The sequence below is a fragment of the Bactrocera oleae genome, chromosome 2 (genome assembly GCF_042242935.1).
Source record: "Bactrocera oleae isolate idBacOlea1 chromosome 2, idBacOlea1, whole genome shotgun sequence".
Classification (NCBI taxonomy): domain Eukaryota; kingdom Metazoa; phylum Arthropoda; class Insecta; order Diptera; family Tephritidae; genus Bactrocera; species Bactrocera oleae.
This window is the reverse complement of record NC_091536.1, coordinates 60,581,481-60,600,160: the sequence shown is the minus strand read 5'-3', so window position 1 is coordinate 60,600,160 and position 18,680 is coordinate 60,581,481. Positions and strand designations below refer to the sequence as shown.

Here is an 18,680-nt window from a genome sequence, read left to right as displayed (position 1 = left end):
TCTTGAAGCATTTTAAATTTATTAATCAGAAATTTTTGTAAAAAAATAATAAACACATTATAGAAAATTATGTTAATTTGCGTAAGACCTCTACCACAATGATTCAGATGTACATGTAGATGTACTTTGCTAGTTGAAAGCGACTACAGTCGTAAAGTGTAATTTTTTCGTTCACCGTTTGTCCGCCTAATGCACTTATTCCAATTTAAGCAGCCGTGAAGATAACTTAAACAACCGCTAACGCTTTTTATATTATATGTTGTAAGGCATGGATGCTTATTATATCAATTTAATTTTAACAGCGCTGTTGCGAGTATACACTGTAGTGGAATATCTTCCATGATGTGATTTTTACCCTGAACATGGTATATTAAGTTTGCTACGAAGTTTGTAACACCCAGAAGAAAACGTCGAAGATCCCATAAAATATATACATATATGATCAACATAATGAGCTGAGTTGATTTAGCCATGTCCGTCTGTCTGTCTCTATATATCTCACTCACTAAGAAGCTGCTCGTTTGTTGGAACGGGCTATATCGGACCTCTATAACATATAGTTGTCATACATACTGAACAATCGGAATCAAGTGCTTGTATGCGAAACTTTTTCATTTCACGATATCTCTCACGAAATTAGGCATGGATTATTATTTAAAGCAACAATGTAATCTCCAAAGAAAGTGTTCAGATCAGATTACTAAATCATATAGCTGCCATACAAACTGAACGATCGGAAGTTCTTGTAAGGAATCTTTTGTATTTGTGAAGGGCATTATAGCTTCGGTGCAACCGAAGTTAATCTGGTTTCTTATTTCAATCCAATTATCCGTTCATTAATCAAACTACCAATAATAAAAGTACTTGTACACCAACGACAAACCAAGTCCTACGAGAAATAAAATAATACAAAAATCAGTTCATATCTGTTTGAAAAAACATCTTTTAGAAAAATTTTGTATTGTTTTACTTTTGCAACGTTGCCTTGTGATTTACATTGCTCATTTCAAACAGTAGCTGTCAGAGTAGCAGCAAAGAAATATAATATCTCTTTCTTTCCCATCAAACACGATTCGTTTGAGTCATTGCTGTTGTTGTTGCTGTAGCCAAACAGATGCACAAAAGTATTTGTTTATTGTGCTATTGTTGCCATCCAACTAATGGCTCAGAGCGCCTTAGAGTTGCGCATAATACTGTTGCCGGAAATAATGTTGTTAGTTTTTATCAATTATGACGCTACTATCACTTGAATTATTGCAAACTTGAAATTGTATGATAATTTTTTGTGATAATTATACCTTGATAAGACTCAGGGACTATAGAGGGCGTTTTAAATGCATAATTTGAAATATATAATTTCAAGCACAATTAAAACAGGAAACATGTCAGTAAATTGTGCAAAAACGTGGGTACTTATTTATATCAACTCTACTGTATTTCGAAAAAACATTGCTGCTGCTATACATATTTTAATTGTAATAGTATTTTATTATACATATAATGCCTTTAAGAGCTATTTGTACGAAGTTCCTATTTTTAGTGACATCGGTATCGTGTTTTCATGCTTATTTGTTTTCTTTTTCACAATATTAGATGATATTCGCTAAAACATGTGCTAACAACTTGTCATTACAAATTTTCGTTCAACTTTTTAGCTTTTACTGCTGACGCTTGCACTGACTTTGTAGTGTAACAAGTTGTTGCTATTTTTGTTTGTGATGATGTTATTATCGCACTTGTTACTGCCAATTTTTTCGGTTTGCTTACATGTTTAAACTGTCAGCAATTGCGAACGTGTGTTGTCAAATGAGTGCAACTAATAGTATCAAAATTTTGTTTGAATTTCGACTGATTTTAGTTTTTATTATAAATTTGCGGTTCACATAACTCGAGTTTAACGAAGCTTAGGTGACGGCAATATGTGCACTGAAATTTATTGATTAATTTCGTGCAGTATATCAGCCAAATTGATCATTATTGTGACTATTATTTTTATTAAAAGTCTGCTTTTAATTAGAAAGAAATTATTTATTATTATATTATTTATGTATATGCGCTTAATTGGTGCTCGATGCTTCGTGGGCCTTAGAACAGTCTGCAGTTAATGTCAAATATCTATTTTAAATCCTTTAATCGAAAAATGTTTCATAAACTTATAGCAACTGAATAATAAAATAAATAGTTTCAGTACTATAATTACTAATTTTGCTATTAAAAAATAAAAATTAAAAAGTTTAATTTGTGACTACTTTACTCCAAACACAAACGCAATCTATCACGTTTATCTCGAGATTAATTGTCCCCCAATTGTAATCATTTCAGTTCAACTCGCCGAACGCTATAAATTTCATGCGCACCACAGCCTAGTCGCTTAATGCAAGTATACAACAAAGGCCGAGAGGAGAACTGAGAAAAATAAAAAAAATTATTTCTTAAAATGTATCGCCATGGCAAATTGCGGCGCCATTCGGACTCATTTGGACTAAAAGCAACGCAAGCTCAACAGCCAAGGCGTATGAGTAATCCACAATTAATAGTTTTCACACCCCACTCGACCAGCAAATAAAATGCATTAAAATGTGTAATAAATTGAAAAACTAATATGTTTAACTGAGCATTCATGTACTTTGTGAAAGGCCAAGCGCCGTCGCCAAGGAGCTCAACGGAAAGCCAACGGTAAATCATAGTGTGAGTTGAAGGCAACAGCTGGGCAACTGTACAACTGCCGCAATTCATACGTGAATATTTGCAGAAAAATCGCGTAGAAGCGCTCGCAGTGACAGTGACTAAGCAGTTTCAGCGCACATGTATGTAATATTGTATTTGTCTACTTCCACGCCAGTCCTGGTAATTATGCTTCGATGCATGCTAATTGCCCATTTCTTATGCAAAACATTCACTCACTTACTTGCTAATTTGTAAGTTTTACTTTTGATTTGTACATAAATTTATTAAGTGTATACTGATTAAACATTTAATACATAACATAGAGGATACATTTTTGGCCTCAAAAACAACAACAACTATGTGTACCTAAAGCATATTTTCAGCAGAAAGCTAATAATAATAATTAATATTTGTGCACCTAATACAGTTGTGCCTTTGCTTGCAGAAATCGTGAAATACACTAGACTAAAATCTGCGAGCTATTTAACGGGTTTTCGAGCACGCGCTTTATTGGCCAATGCAAGTTGAAAGATGCAAATATAAGCCATTGCTCGGAAATATTTATATGTGCAATACTTGCAGGAAAAATGGGTGAAAAGAAAACGTTCAATAATCTCAGGAGGGCAGACTTTTGAAGGTCCTTCAAAACAATGCCAATTAGATGGCGTTATTTATAAGACCAAAATCGAAAATAGTTTTTATAACCTGAATAGGGTATACTAAGTTTGCCACGAAGTTTGTAACACTTAGAAGCAAACGATGGAGACCCTATAAAATATATACATAAATGATCAGCATGATGAGTTGAGTTGATTTAGTCATGTCCGTCTCTATATACGCGAACTAGTCTCTCAGTTTTTAGGCTATCGATCTGAAATTTCGCACCTGTCCTTTTCCCACTAAGAAGCTGTTCATTCATTCGACATCGGACCACTATAGTATATAGCTGCCATACAAACTGAACAATCGGAATCAAGTACTTGTATGGAAAACTCTTTTATTTGACGGTATCTGAATGGAATTTGGCACGAACTATTATTTAAGGCAATAATGTAATATCGAAGAAATGATTCAGGTCAGATTACTATATCATATAGCTTACCTTACAAATTGAACGATCAGAATTAAGTTCTGTGAAGAGTATTATAGCTTCGGTGCAACCGAATGCTGAAATAATACATGACTGCTGAAATAATTCACCATAAATTCATATGAATAAAGAGAAATTACTTAAAATATATATAATGACTTTCCGACAGGGCTTCTAACATGAGATTTCTGTAAAATACATAAATATAGTTTGTGTTTGGCGGACAGTGTTTGTGTATTTATTTGCATTTCTTACTCTTTCGCTGTTTTAAATTTACCATTTGCTGGGTCGTTTATTTTTTATATTTAGTTTTTAGTGATTTTGCATATTTTTAAGTTTTAGCCCACGAGCAGTGCATTGTCGGATTGATATATGCCATTAGCACTTTAAGCAATCTCATGTTTCACCCCGCAGTCAGCCAGCGGGGTACTATGCCATTGGGTTGCCGATGCTTTTTAAGCAAATTTCTAAAGACATTTTTTTTTTATTTTATCTGGTCAAATTTGTTATACATCTCAAAGAATTTAATATGTATGCGCCATTATTTTGACAACATGGCAATATTTAATTACATGAATTGAACATTTCACTTCGAAAATCAGCTTGCTGTCAAAGGAGAGGGTAAATTAATGGATTGGGGTGAATGGAAATGAATTTAATTCATTTTAAATGAAATATAATTGGACTGCGTAGTCTTGAGTGTAAAAAAACTTTTAAACTGAAAAATATTATTATTTTTTTTTTATTGCCATTAGATTTCTTTCTAAAGTTTTCACTTAATTAGTGTGCGTTTTCGTGCCTGTGACTCAGCCCAACTCGCTAAAATAATTGAGCAGCCACACTTGGGCAATAAATCAAACTCACAGATACCCATGAGTTCATTGAATGTGTAACAGCTGCACCTGTTATAAATAAATTTCGGTAATGGCGAGCCAATCACCGACCAAAGCTAAAAATAAACAAAACCAGGAAAGTATAAGCCGCTATAACATTCACCACCGTGCAACATAATCACCTCGGAACCAATAAACTGAAAATGAGTCGATGGCAACATCTCCTGGCGAAACAGCTGGCGCTCAGAAACATTTTGAGCGAAGTAAGCGGCTTCCGCAATGAAAGTAAAGCCTTGAAATATTCCATTTTAACAGCACTTGGTGTTGGGCGAGAGGTGTGTGCACAAGCACAGCACTAAAGCAAGTTAACAACTGGAAAGGAGAAGCAAAAATATGCAACTCTTTACGCTTATTTGAAGCGCTGCAACAACACGGCGTGCAATTGAGTTAGTTGCCAGCCGCAGCAGAGGTGGGCGTTCGGTGAAGTGCAAGCAACTTAACATCTAGTGTTGTTAATAAGTGTGCAATATACAACAATGCACTTTTTTGCATTTTCACGGCTTTATTTTCATTTATATTTTTCTCTTCTTCCATTGTTTTGGACAAATGGCACCGTAGCAATCTAAATACATTGTCGCTAATTTGTCGGTGTTATTAATGCTAAATTGGTGGGTTGATTGATTGATAAAGTGAGACTAAACTGCCCAATGAATAGATATATGAAAGCAGTAAGTGTTGACGTTGCTGTGTAAACAAGTAGTTGCAGTGCTGAGTGAACGACATTCACTTTCAATGGATATTATGGTACGTTCACACGCATACGCAAACGGAGATCCGGGATGGAACGTATTAGACTTGACGAACACGAATACTTCCTTGTTGATTACTGTTACTGGCGCCTTGGCTGTATGGTGACTTGGGGGCTTGGTCCGCTTTAATGACTCAACATGCCCACAGGCTCGGTCGTGGGGAAGGGTGCGTGAAGCGATTGTGCGGCGCTGGTACTGAGTTTGCTTTGAAATGTTTAAAAATGCACACCATACTAATTAGTATTTATTATTTCTGCATAGCCGAGATAGGAATTAAATTTCATACATAAATCAGCCGAAGTTGAAGTAATTGAGAATAATAAAATACAAGTTTACTAATCGTGAGCTAATTGAATTAAAGATCTTAACCCAGTCTTATTCACTTTGCCAAGTGAAGATAAGAGTGGTTCTTTCTCCACCAGCAAGTACCAAATTGCTAGCTTTTTCATGAAATCACAGCTCATTTGTCATTTTTAGTGGCGTATCACATTGCTAGAACCACATCTACAACAGCCCACATTTGTTACAAATATTCACCGTAGTAAAGGAGCATTACCACTTTCAGGAATATTTGTAATAAGAAATCACCGCATAGTCTGTCCACACATGTTTTTCTTATAAATATGCTTGTTCGGGTTAATATATCTATGTTTATGTGTTCCACACTTTACATAAATTGCTCTTACTCCAAAGCTATTAAAAATAAATATGACCGTTCGCCGCACGTAAACGATTGCAATCAACAATCATGTCAACTGAGTCGAAAACATTTTTTTAAAAAATAAAAATAGAAAAATGTGTAATATTGGGCGCATGCAATGTTTTAAAGTTGTGAATTGGCATTCGAAACTCCCGCATCAACAAATTCAGTAGACAAGGCAACCAAGTTAATATTCAGAAGGAATATTTATACCCTCCAGGTATTATAGATAAAAAACAACGTGAAAGGTAAAAACTATTTATATTTCATGTAATTCACTTTCTCATTAAAAATTTTTACTACGTGAACAAGAAACTCTCAAGAATGTCTTTTCAACAGAATCATGAACAAGATCTCTCCTAAACTTATTTAAATAGTATACCACGTTCAGATAATTTCAAACAATTTGAATTCTATTTTCTTATGAAAGTAGGGAAGAAGTAGTCCAATCATAAAGTCGTGGCTTACCATTAGGATGAGCTTGCAAAAATAAGTCAAAAACTTTTGTTTTGTAGAAAAAATTCCGTACTCTTTCTAGATACCGAGATTGGTTCGTTTCTTAAAATTTTACTTGGTTATCTCCTTGAGGAATCATAAAGCAAGGCAAAGCAATTATAAAACTGTGGACTACCTTTAGGATGAACTGCCAAAATTCAGTCTACCATATGGGTTTGTGAGACTATAGTCTATTATCTTGCTTTCCCAATTAGTTAGTATATTAATTAAAAAATTTTAAACAGAAAGACTTACAAATACCATATTTCATAAAAAGTATCTACAAAAACGTATTTAAATGTATATACAGGTTTTTTCAATTATAACTCTTTTGATTATGAAGTAGAAAGTTTCTAGACATATAAAATAGTATTGAACTTTGGGTTAAACAAAGAAAATAACCAAAATTGTGTATGTAAATCTGATTTTCATGTGTTATTCTGTGAATAAATATTTGTTGCCCAGTTTTTATTGATTCTGGCCACTACTATCAGGATCCTTACCCACTTACAATATTCAATACCCTGTTCGTTTGTCTGAGCTTGCTGATTGCCGACAGTGTTTCGGTTGGCTGCTGTTTCGGATAATAATGGTAATGGCACAAGTACAACTATTTTCCAATTAATTCAGTTGTTGTTGTAGGTAAAGTGTACTTAATCATGATGTGGGTGGGTGCCTCAAGCAACAAGCTCACCACTCAGACAAACGGACAACAAGCTTGCAGACATGCATGCGTCCAGTTTAACAGACAACCGTAGTATATGGGCAATCGCCACATGGGACGTTGAATTAAGCCATGCAATTTACCAAGCGCAATTGTCAGATCAAATTGGCAGGTAGCAACTGACGCGAGGCAGCACAACTACCTCAAGACTCAAGCACAGCTAGCGATATACCTTGCCACACTTGGGGCTCACTGGAAGCTGTGAACTGTGTAACAACAGCGCCACTTGCCAATCGTTCGCAAATATCACTCGGCAAAGGAGAAGGTGTTTGTGGCGCTAAAGCCGCACTGCGCTGGCATATCTAAGGTCATTTGTTTAAGTAATTTACTGCGCGCACTGTTCTACGCAAACTCATATGAATTCCGATTACTGGTTGAACTACTAAGAACGACTGCCCCTAAAATTCTTTACATTTTTGTAGTTACACATCTACTCACTCTTCAATTGTTGGGCGTTGCTATTGAGCATGTTACAGCTTATTGCCTAATGAAATATATTTACGCTGGGCAAATTATACAATTTATAATAAAATAACACAAAATTTAAATTGTTTTTATGCGTCACTTGTTTATGCCAGTTACATAATATTGATTCATATGCTTAGTATTTTTTCCAAATTGTTTAACTATTTATATAAATATTTCGCTATTGTCGCATCTATCCGGCAAGGATCAACCGCCATTAAAAAATAGTTCTAAGGAGACTACACCACATCGCTTATCATATATGTGGCTCATTCCATCCAAAATTTACATTTTTTCCGTGCAAAACATTATTTTGTGTTCTTTGAGGCAAAATATTGAATACGTACTTTTTTAATGTCTAATGTGCCTAATGTTTACGATATTTTCTCAGCATTCCAATGAGACTACTTTTAATTTTTTCAACCTATTTTTATTCAGTTATTTTTATTGAAAAATGCTCATTAGACTCTTCAATTACTAATTTGTAAATTTCGGAGTGGGCCGTACAAAATTGTGATTTTGATAAATTTTAGATGCTAAATATGTGTTGTGTATATTGTTTTTCAGTTTTGATTGATATATATATATATATCATATATATTCATGCTCTGTCGAAATACAAGACAGCTATTAAAATATTGAAATGAAATTCCTCTGCATAGCGCTCATATAAATTATGTACCAGAAGTTGCAACAATTTACACATAATACCTGCATTGAATTAGAAAAAAAAGTGTAAAAGTTCAATTGAAAATCTAAATACAAGAAAAGCTTGTTTACTGATAAGATTTTGATTTAAAACCGTTCAACAGCACATAACCAAACTCGATAAGCACCGCAAAACCACAAACTGGAACACTAAACAAAAGACTTAAGCAACAAACTCGAGAGGCATAAGTGCGACTGTTAGGTAAATATAAATAAAATATACTATAGAATTGAATAATTATCGCATCCGTTAAAAATTTCAGAAGCTTCTTTTTTTACAGTAGTCCCTCATTGGTCCTAAGCAAAGTATTAATAATATTATTCGCACAGTTGCCCTGCCAACGGATCAAAACCATATTTGTGTGGAGCCCCACAGCTGGTGGTAATGTGCACAACAATAATAGCATGACAACACGCAACGGCATATGTACACACTCAAATGTACGCGTGTTTGCGAGTACTGTTGCTTAGAATGTTGGTCAAGTTTAACAAATTGCAGCAATATGCAAAGTGGCAAAAAATTACGGCACAAAAGCAAAACAAAAGCAGCACTCACACCGCAGCATAAAGCAACTATGAAAACAATAAAAATATAACAATAAATTTAAATTTTTTATAAGTGAAACTGTTTGCAAAAGAAAAGCAGGGCAAGAGTTGTGGATTGTGTCAGTATACCATGTGATTTTTTCCTCTTGACACACACTGCTTTATTACACATACAACAGATGATGCATACATACCACAGCGGGGCATGGGCTTGTTCGTGTATGCAAGAATATAGGAAAGCATAATGTGGTGGTAAATGCAAATAAAAATTAAACAATAGTCATGCAATAGTACAACAACAATTTTGCCAGTTAGCAACCAAGAACCAAAGTTTGCGTGCGCTTAAGTGTGTGTGTGTGTGTTTATTGCATGTATTGCAAGTGCGACTGTGATTGCTGCAATTGATTGCGAACGAATGTAAAGTGACAAAAGCCAATTATTTATATCTAGATGTTGACTAATTATTAATTAGGTTTTTTATTTGCTTTTATAAACTATTGTACAGTAGTGGTGTGTTCCTAAATTATCACCACACAAGGCTTCAGTAAAACCTATTTACTCAGAAAGAAGAGTTTAAGAAGCATAAATATATCTGCCATTAGATATTCAAAAAAAGTGTGAATGATTTTTTACTCTGTTTTGAATCCAGCTTAATAGTTTCTAGACATAAGTTTTTAAAAATATTATTTATCAAGGTTCATAGAAGTTAAGGTTCGACATGTAACAATGATGGAGGAATTGCGATTGCTGACAGATTTAGAAATAACAAGAAAAAACGTTAACTTCGGCTGCACCCTTCACAAATACAAAGGTTTCTTACAAGAACTTGATTCCGATCTAATTTTGTCAAGATATCTCGTCAAATGAAAGAATTTTCCATACGACCACTTGATTCCGATTGTTCAGTTTGTATGGCAGCTTTATACTACAGTGGTCCGATATCGGTCATTCTAACAAATGAGCAGCTTGTTGGTGAGGAAAGAACAGGTACCAAATTTCAGATCGATAGCTTAAAAACTAAGGGACTAGTTCACGTACATACAGACAGACAGACGGACATGACTAAATCAACTCGGATGATCGTACTGATTATTTATGTATATAGTTTATAGGGTCTCCGACGTTTCCTTCTGGGTGTTACAAACTTCACCCTGTTCAGGGTATGAAAAGATCAAAAAAATAACTTCATTATATTTCATGTATGTAACTTTTTATAAGCAAATTTTTATCAGTCTTCTCTACCTCTAGTAAATATTATTTCAATATAAGGCAATGTGAAGATTTAATTATATTTAGTTGATAAATTAAGTAAAACTTTTTGTAATTTCTCGAAATTTTTTAAGTATTTACAAGACACAGCACATGGCAACTATTGTATTTCTTCACATTTTTGCTTTTAGCAGAAAGTATCCAACAATCTAGACACTAGTGCTACTTAAAAAAGTGGGGGTGGTTCCGCCCGCTAATAGTTTTAATGTCCATATCTCCTAAACCGCTAAAGCTATAATAACAAAATTCATTCAGAGCAAACGTTTTTATCACCTCTATCGACGGTGTGACTAAACGACTAAAAGCGCGATAAATCAAGCACTAAACACGCCAAAAACATTAAATTTTAGCTCTGGAATGGTATGAGATGACTTTATAGGAACCGCGTGCAAAATTAGTCAGTGGGCGTGGCACCACCCACTTTTAGGTGAAAACCCATATCTTGGGATCTGCTTAACCGATTTCAACCAAATTCGGTTCATAACGTTCTTTTCATATTTCTTTGTTATAGTGAGTTATATAAGTAGCGAAATCGGACTACAACCACGCCTATTTCCCATATAACACCATTTTAAATTCCATCTGATTCTTTCACTTCCCGTTATGCAAATCAAGCAACAATGAATGTATCGCGATAAAACTTTGCGTCTTAATTGAACCAAAACTGTTCAAGCCCCTAGGTACTGAATATATGGACCCCAGTGCCTATAGTTGACTTTTACCGAAAATATCGGTCAATGTGTAAGATAATAATTGTAATTCATATAATAAAATAAATAAATGAAACTCTCGATAATAATATGTTTTTGTGTCAAAAATGGGTTGAATCGGATTAATAATTCCTTCAATATAAATTTTTGCCAGCACCTGGGCTTTGATCCTTGCAAGTTGCGAGAATATAAAATATTCGGTTACACCCGAACTTAGAACTTCCTTACTTGTTATAATTAGTTTTCACCGGCACTAATTATCTGAACATACCATTACGGAAACGAAACATTCGACGAATAACCATTAATATTTAATTATTATTTACTATTTCTCTTGCGAATTCCGTCCTTTGTGCAACTGGGTCTCTAGGTAATGCTCCTATTTCATTCATTCCGAAAAACCGAATACTCTCATTTGCTTAAGTTAATTTTGTTTTACTTTTACATATTTCTTTGCAACAAAAATAACAACTTGTAAATTTCATAACCCATATTTATGAGTTCAAGGTCCCCCATAGCAGAGTTGCGTGCGAGTAACCCACATTGCCTACGCATTTCGATATCACTAGCAATACAACACCAAACACATTTCAAAATATAGACAAATATGAATTCCTTTGATGTGTAGGTATTTGCAGACACATTTTTGAAAAGAAATGAAAGCACACAAGTAAAACCACTCAACAACGCCCCAAATAGTAGTGGGAATCAATGACCGACCTCTCAAACAGCCATAGCGTATACGAAACATGTGCCTCGCCAAAGCAGATCTGCAGCACGCACATACACATATTCAACGGTTATCATCAGAAAGCAAATCACGCCGTTTAATGACAGAGCAATTTAACTATATTGCCAAACAACAAAATGGCAAAAAGAAAAACAGAAAAACAGCTCGTAAAACTACAACTGAGCCAACAACGCACAGCCGTTAATTTCAAGTTCATGTTGAAGGCCATCACTCGCTGCTGAGCACAAAACGCAAAATGCTGCGCATTGAAAGCAGCCGGTGGACAGACAGCAACGCCACGGCAGTAGCAAACGAGTTGAATTGGCACGCGTATGGCTTACGACAACCAGCCCAACAACATTGGACCCAAAACGCATGCAATTGAGCATTTTCAGCTTTCGAATACTGCGTTCCAAGCACAAACAAACTGCTGCTGCTGCCTGGCTGTCTATGCGCCTATGCCTGCCTGACAAGCTTTATTTTATTACAATTCAAGTGGCAACGCGGCACGTTGTCGGCGCTGGCAATGCTGTTGTTGCCCTCGCAGCGTGGAACGACAAGTGTGACTACTAGTTGCCTATCAGCGGCGTCGATTGCGTGAATGAATCAGTTAAGCTGCTGCAAATGAAGCAAAGCGAATTAGAATTTGCAACAGAAACCGTTAAAATAACTGCGAACACAAACACAGGAACACAAGTAAATCAACGCAGGCGACAGGCCTACAAAAGCCTTAGACAGTTTGGCGACCAACCAGTGTCGAACGGACCGCACGCAACGACATTGATTTGTATGTGTATACATAAGTATGTACATTTATGTAACTGTATGGCCAAATGTGTAAGGAAAATTTTGCAGGTTTTTGCACTGGCTCAGTGCACTCGAAATCCGATTACTGCAAATTCGAGATTTGTAGGAACGCCTGTGCGCTTGTGTGTCCTAAGGTAAGCGTAGGTAGGTGTGAGTGTGCGTATGTTTGTACGTTGTTGGTTTTTCGATTTCGTGTATTAATGACTTCAACAGCTTGCCGCTTTTAATTTCATTCACAAGTGTCTCCAGCGCACGCGTTCACACATAACCGGTTGGCGGCTGTGGGAATTTGGAATAACAAAAACATGTTTTAAGAACGCATAAAATTGCAAACGATTAAAAAAAGTCGAATAAGGAAGCTCAACTTCCTGAAAATAAAATTACAGTGACAACTCAAATAAACACACATACAATTTTTTGAATTTCGAAACTCAATTGTCGAAGTGACTAATGTTGGACTGAATTTAATTTTAATTAATATTCGAGCATTTTTATAAGTTACAATTTAAGGTAGGCCGAATTTTTCTCAGGTCATGGCAGTTTAAATTTTTAAAAAACTTCAAAAAAAATTTTAAAACGGCAAATAAGCGAAATGGGCCTAAATCTGTATAACTTCTTTCTATTTATAAAAAAAATATTTTGCAATAAATAATAAAGTAAAGATATTATGCTGTTTTTTTGATAACTTGAAGCCACTAAAAATATTGTACAATATCTTTTTTTACATTACATGATTTTTTGTTCCATTGCAAAAATTACAGTTTTTATCATTTTGTGAGAAGTATGGTAAAATAAAATAAAATAAAATAAGTACGAACTGACATAGCCTAGTTTAATTATATTATATTTAATAAACAACAAAATAAACCAATATCACAGAATATGCAGAGGAAATGTCCATTAAATTAAAAATTGGTTTTATATTGAACTAACTGAGATATTACAGTTTACCTCTGTTAATAAGAACAAGCTACAAAAGGAACTATTTAAAAGAATTGATAATTTACTGTGAACGTTATGCCTATCATTTCTCTACCACTAGCAAGTGCAGGTAGATTAATAAATTTCATACGATACTCATATCGATATTTATATTTGGTCTCAAATATACGGGTTTATGAATTTTTGTGATCGTCTTTTTTAGCTTTCAAGACGAAATAGATATAGGGTAATGCATATATAAATGATCAAGATGACGAGGCGAGTTGAAATCCGGATGTCTGTCTGTCCATCCTTGCGTCCGTCTGTTCGTGCAAGCTGTAACTTGAGTAAAAATTGAGATATCGTAATGAAACTTTGTACACGTGCACCTAATTAAGATATAGAACTGAACATCGCAGTAGCAATGGTCACCTGTGAGAAATTTTTTTTAAAAATATGGACTTGGCCCCACCCACTAACTCAATAACCAAATTTGCTCAGTGAAAATCCCTTAAGTCCCACTACCGACGCTGTAAAAATGGATGAAATCGGATGATAACCCCGCCCACTCCCCTTATAATGGTACTGTTAAAAATTGTTAAAATCGCGATAGATCAATAAATAAGTGCGCCAGAGACATTAAATTTTACATCCGAAATGGTAAGAGAGAGCTTTATTGGAGCCGGGGTCAAAATAAGACGATAGGCGTGGCACCGCTCACATTTAGTTTAAACCCCATATCTCAGGACTTGATTTTCCGATATTGACGAAATTTTATATGTAATATTATTTTGACATTCCTATATTTCAGTGGGTAAATAGGCGAAATCGGACTAAAACCACGCCTACTTCCCATAAAACACAAATTCAAATTTCATCTGATTCTTTCACTTTCCATTATGTAATTCAAGCAACAAAATATCTTGGGATAAAACTTTTCACGAATAGTGCACTTAAAGTAGACATTATGACCCTATGACCAAACATTTTCCATATCGAACTAAAACTGTTCAAGCCCACAGTGCCTATAGTTGACTTTTACCGAAAACAACAGGTAATGTGGGAAATATATAATTAAAATTCGGGGAGTGTCCTTTCCTAGTATATCTGAATGTTAAAAACTACTGACTTTACTCCATATAAATTGATGGTAATATGTGAGGTACCTTATTGAAACCCAGGGAGCACTTTATTAGTATGTGGCATGTTAGTGGTGTATGGTATTGGCAAAAATAGATAAAATAGGGTCGATAATACCCCCAACTAACATAATCTACATACATACATATATTGATTTTCGTTTTTCCAACAAACCTTATGACGAATAAGTGGCTCAGTGTGTGAGTTATAAATTTATATCATTGCTAAAAACTATGTTCTCAAGTATACTTGAGCAATGTGATTTTAAATCATACAGGTTAATCAAAACGTGTGATATTTCAATAGAACTAAATTGACCAGTTTCCTTGAATATTTTGTGGTTTACCGCAGAATGTGAATGGAAATAGTATAGACCTCGGTGCGAACCAGAATTTCGTCGAATAATGACTATTGAATCCTTTCGCAACATTTTTTATTTTCCACATCTTTTGAGCTGATTGCATTTATTTGTTTTGCCATTTTTGATTCTTGCAAGTTGCAAGACAATAAAATGATCGGTTACGACCGAACTTAGCCCTTTCTTACTTGTTAGTTGATGTGCCCATACAAAAAAGGCAATTATTTACCAACGCGTCTTTCTCGAGCAATTATACAATCATTTCACTAATTTTTATCTGATTTTCATCTCTCGCTTCAACTATCGAGGAAAACTTTAAGCTGTTATTAGTTTAAATATTATAAATACGCGCGCACGCTGTGCATTACTTGCCACTGGCAGTGAGCAGGTTCACCTTTTATCAGTGCATAGATTTTCTCAGGTAGCCTACTTAAGTAGCCAATCGTTGGTCACACACACTTTTATTTTTATTTTGATGTCAGTGCATATGAATGCTGGTGACATTTTTGAAAGATTTATTAATTACAATACACTTTTCTTGTATTCTATAGTAGTAGAAAAATTTACAGAAGAGAGACATAAGTTTTATTTTAATAAAAGCAAATAAATAAAATTTAAATAAAAAATAAAAAATAAAAACCACCGCGCATTTTGCTTATTGTCTTACCATGTCTTTTTGTGGCAGTGAAATCAAAGCCGCATTTGCATAAATATTTGAATATTAAATGATAATAGTTTAGATCGTTTTTGATATTTTCGTGAGAAAGTTGTGACTAAGCCATTACTTTATGAATAATATTCCAGTGTGGAGAATAATTAATTGAATGGATAAGAGATTGTTTATTAATTTTGGTTTCATTTTTCTTTCTTGTACACCGTTTTAAAATAAAAAACGGAAATTATAATTTCTTGTGAGTACTCATTTATTAATTTTGCTACTTAAGTGCTGAAACTGAAAACTTAAATTAGAAATAGCAACACACTTTGAATTTGAAGCGATTCCGAAAGACTGATTGATCGTCGATTATGTAACACACTCGCTAGACGCCCACGCCCAATGTAAAAAAAAACGACTGATGTATTCATATTTCAATTGAGCAAGTGGAAAAAACTACAGCAACACATGTTGGACATGACAAAATTTGGGTTTGGGTTTGGCTTTGTTTATTATAATTATATTGTTCTATTTCAGCACTTCTCGCACATGTCGCTCAAAGTTGCACACAAATCCATTGCACGTCAGCTCAACACACGTCAGTTGCATATGAAATGTTTTTGTTGCGCTTAACTGCATTGACCCGAAAAGTGCAACACCAATGGAAAGCAAGAGCAAATTAACAATGTTTTGCGCTTACATTTGCACACCCAACTTGCTTTGATATTGACCTGCACTCGGGCCTTTTGATATATGTGCATATGTTTCTTGCGTATCATTACTTTTGGTTTATCTAACATATTTCCAAGTTTAATATACAAATAAGCGAGAGGAAATATGAAAAAGAAAATGATTTTTAAAACTTAAAATTAAATTTTTGTCGCTTTTCATATTGAAACCACAAGGAATCTCCTCCTATCTCCTTTGAGAAGTAATGGATTCCTCTTAGCGGATAATTGTATAAATTAACAAAAAATTAAAAGAAAAATGTATTAATAAAAACATCGCTAAATTATGCCTCAGTACAATCCTTAACATTAGAATGGTATTATTAGCATAGCTGCTTTAAAAGTTAACTGTTGTAATGAATGAAATGAGAATGTTCTTTCCGACAAAAAATACTACATTTCTCTTTATTCTAGAATTCCATTGCAGTCATTTCATTTAATTATGGGAAACTTTTCAATAATAAAAAATGCCTTAACTCATAACTATCATGTAGACACGCTTTGCTTTTCACATCTGGATCAGTTTAATTTATGTCTCATAACTAATATAATATATGTATGTATAAACTATATGTTTTCATTACTTCCTCATTGATACTTACGAATTTCATTTTGCTGGTACAAATTTGCTGCGTATCCACTGGGATTACAAGTAGGTAATTTCGAAATTGTACACAAGAAATGCACAAATCTCAATAATAGCTGTGTAAACTCTTTCTCAAATCCAACAGCTACAACAAAAACGCATCAAACACTTTTCTGCACTTTTTTATGCAAATTATACACACTTTTTTTAACACCAAAAATTTCGTTGCTCTTTACTTTGGATATTTACTATTTGCTCGTGTTTGGATACGCTGCAAAAGCACAATTGTTCGTACATATATATGTATATATGTAAACAGCCAAGTTGCACTTTTGGTTTAAAACAAAAATTATAACATATAATCTTTTTGTTTACGTATTTGGTTTCGTGGAAAAAATATATAGATATAATATATATTTTTTGAAGTTAACCGCGCGGTGCCTTTATCTGTAGCAATCACAATTGGCGTTGCACTCCTTCGATTCGTACTTTGTACAATTTCAAAATTTGTACGTGTTCACTGGGGCAGACGTGCGGTTTGGTCAGGCGTTCAAACAATCTGTCCGTCGTACACTGGGGTAGTTAGTTGATAGTCGGTTGGCTGTGTGCTTTTGGAGGTACTAAGAGACTTGTGGTAAGACACTTAATGAATTCCAGTGGATATGCTTAGTTGGTTTTATATTAAACACGAAACAATAAGGTTTGCTAACATTTTACTCTCAAATTGGAGCATAAACTTAAGCAAAGAGGCTCAACTCGTGAGAGAGCGCACGCTCGCTTAATGAGTATGCGAATACATGAGTGAGTTTTCCGATGTTTACAGCTACGGGGCTTGCAGGCGTACATGATCAACCGTTTGATTTTGAGTGGTTTTCCATGTTTTGAGTGGTTTGGCTTGTTTGTCAGTTAGCTGCGTACTGTTTCCCCACACAAACATGATAAACGTGTGCTCGATTGTGATGTGCCATGAAATTCTATGTGTGTGCGAGAATTCTTTTCCTTAATTTACGTGTATTCTCGTTAAAAACGACTTTCACTTGCACCAAGGGTCATTTAACGATACGCGTTTGCGTAACTGCCGATGCCGACGCCGACAGTGAATCATTAGCGGCTTGTCGCTAATGCAAACAGAATCTTTTTAATATGCAAGTTAGTCACGAAATGAAAAAATCATTATATATGTGACATTTAAACACGATTTTAAAGATTTTAAGGAAGCGTGTGAAAGTCGTCAATTAAAAAGAACGATTTGTAAAGCTTACATTTTACCTTTTAATTTAAGTGCGAGCTACCGATAAGAACACTCATATTGAAAAGACATGCCAAAGATTCCTGATTCTGTAGAAGTATTGAACCAAGTTATTTAAATAAATAGGTATTAATAATTTTATTGGTTTTTTTAAAGAGGATTGCCTTTTTACACAAGTGAAGTATTGTACCATTTTAGAAAGTGTCTTTACCTTGACAATAGCCAATACTACCCAAGATAAAGATTTTTTTATACTCTTTTACGATTATGCTTTAAGAAATGCTCATGTAAAGGGTATGATGGGTTCGTTGCAGCCAAAGTTAACCTAAATCCTAAATTAAATCGATGATTTCTTATCTAGTAATCGGTATACAAAGCAATTAACAAAATAACTACCACACCGAATCCCATAACAACAACAAATTGCAATCAGATTGAATTCAAGCTTCTAAGTCATGAGAGAACACAAAACTAAACACGTAACAGGAAT

At 34.5% G+C, this 18,680-nt stretch overlaps 1 protein-coding gene across 1 annotated transcript in view; it reads right to left on the bottom strand.

Moving 5' to 3' along the window:
* The window catches only part of LOC106618694 (uncharacterized), a 35,419-nt gene extending 17,827 nt beyond the window's left edge, over nucleotides 1-17,592 (bottom strand). The window contains exon 1 of the mRNA XM_014236539.3: nucleotides 16,958-17,592. Coding sequence (XP_014092014.1) covers nucleotides 16,958-16,966 — 9 coding nt within the window. The 5' untranslated portion in view covers nucleotides 16,967-17,592. The remainder of the gene's footprint in view (nucleotides 1-16,957) is intronic.
* Nucleotides 17,593-18,680: the final 1,088 nt, after the last annotated feature.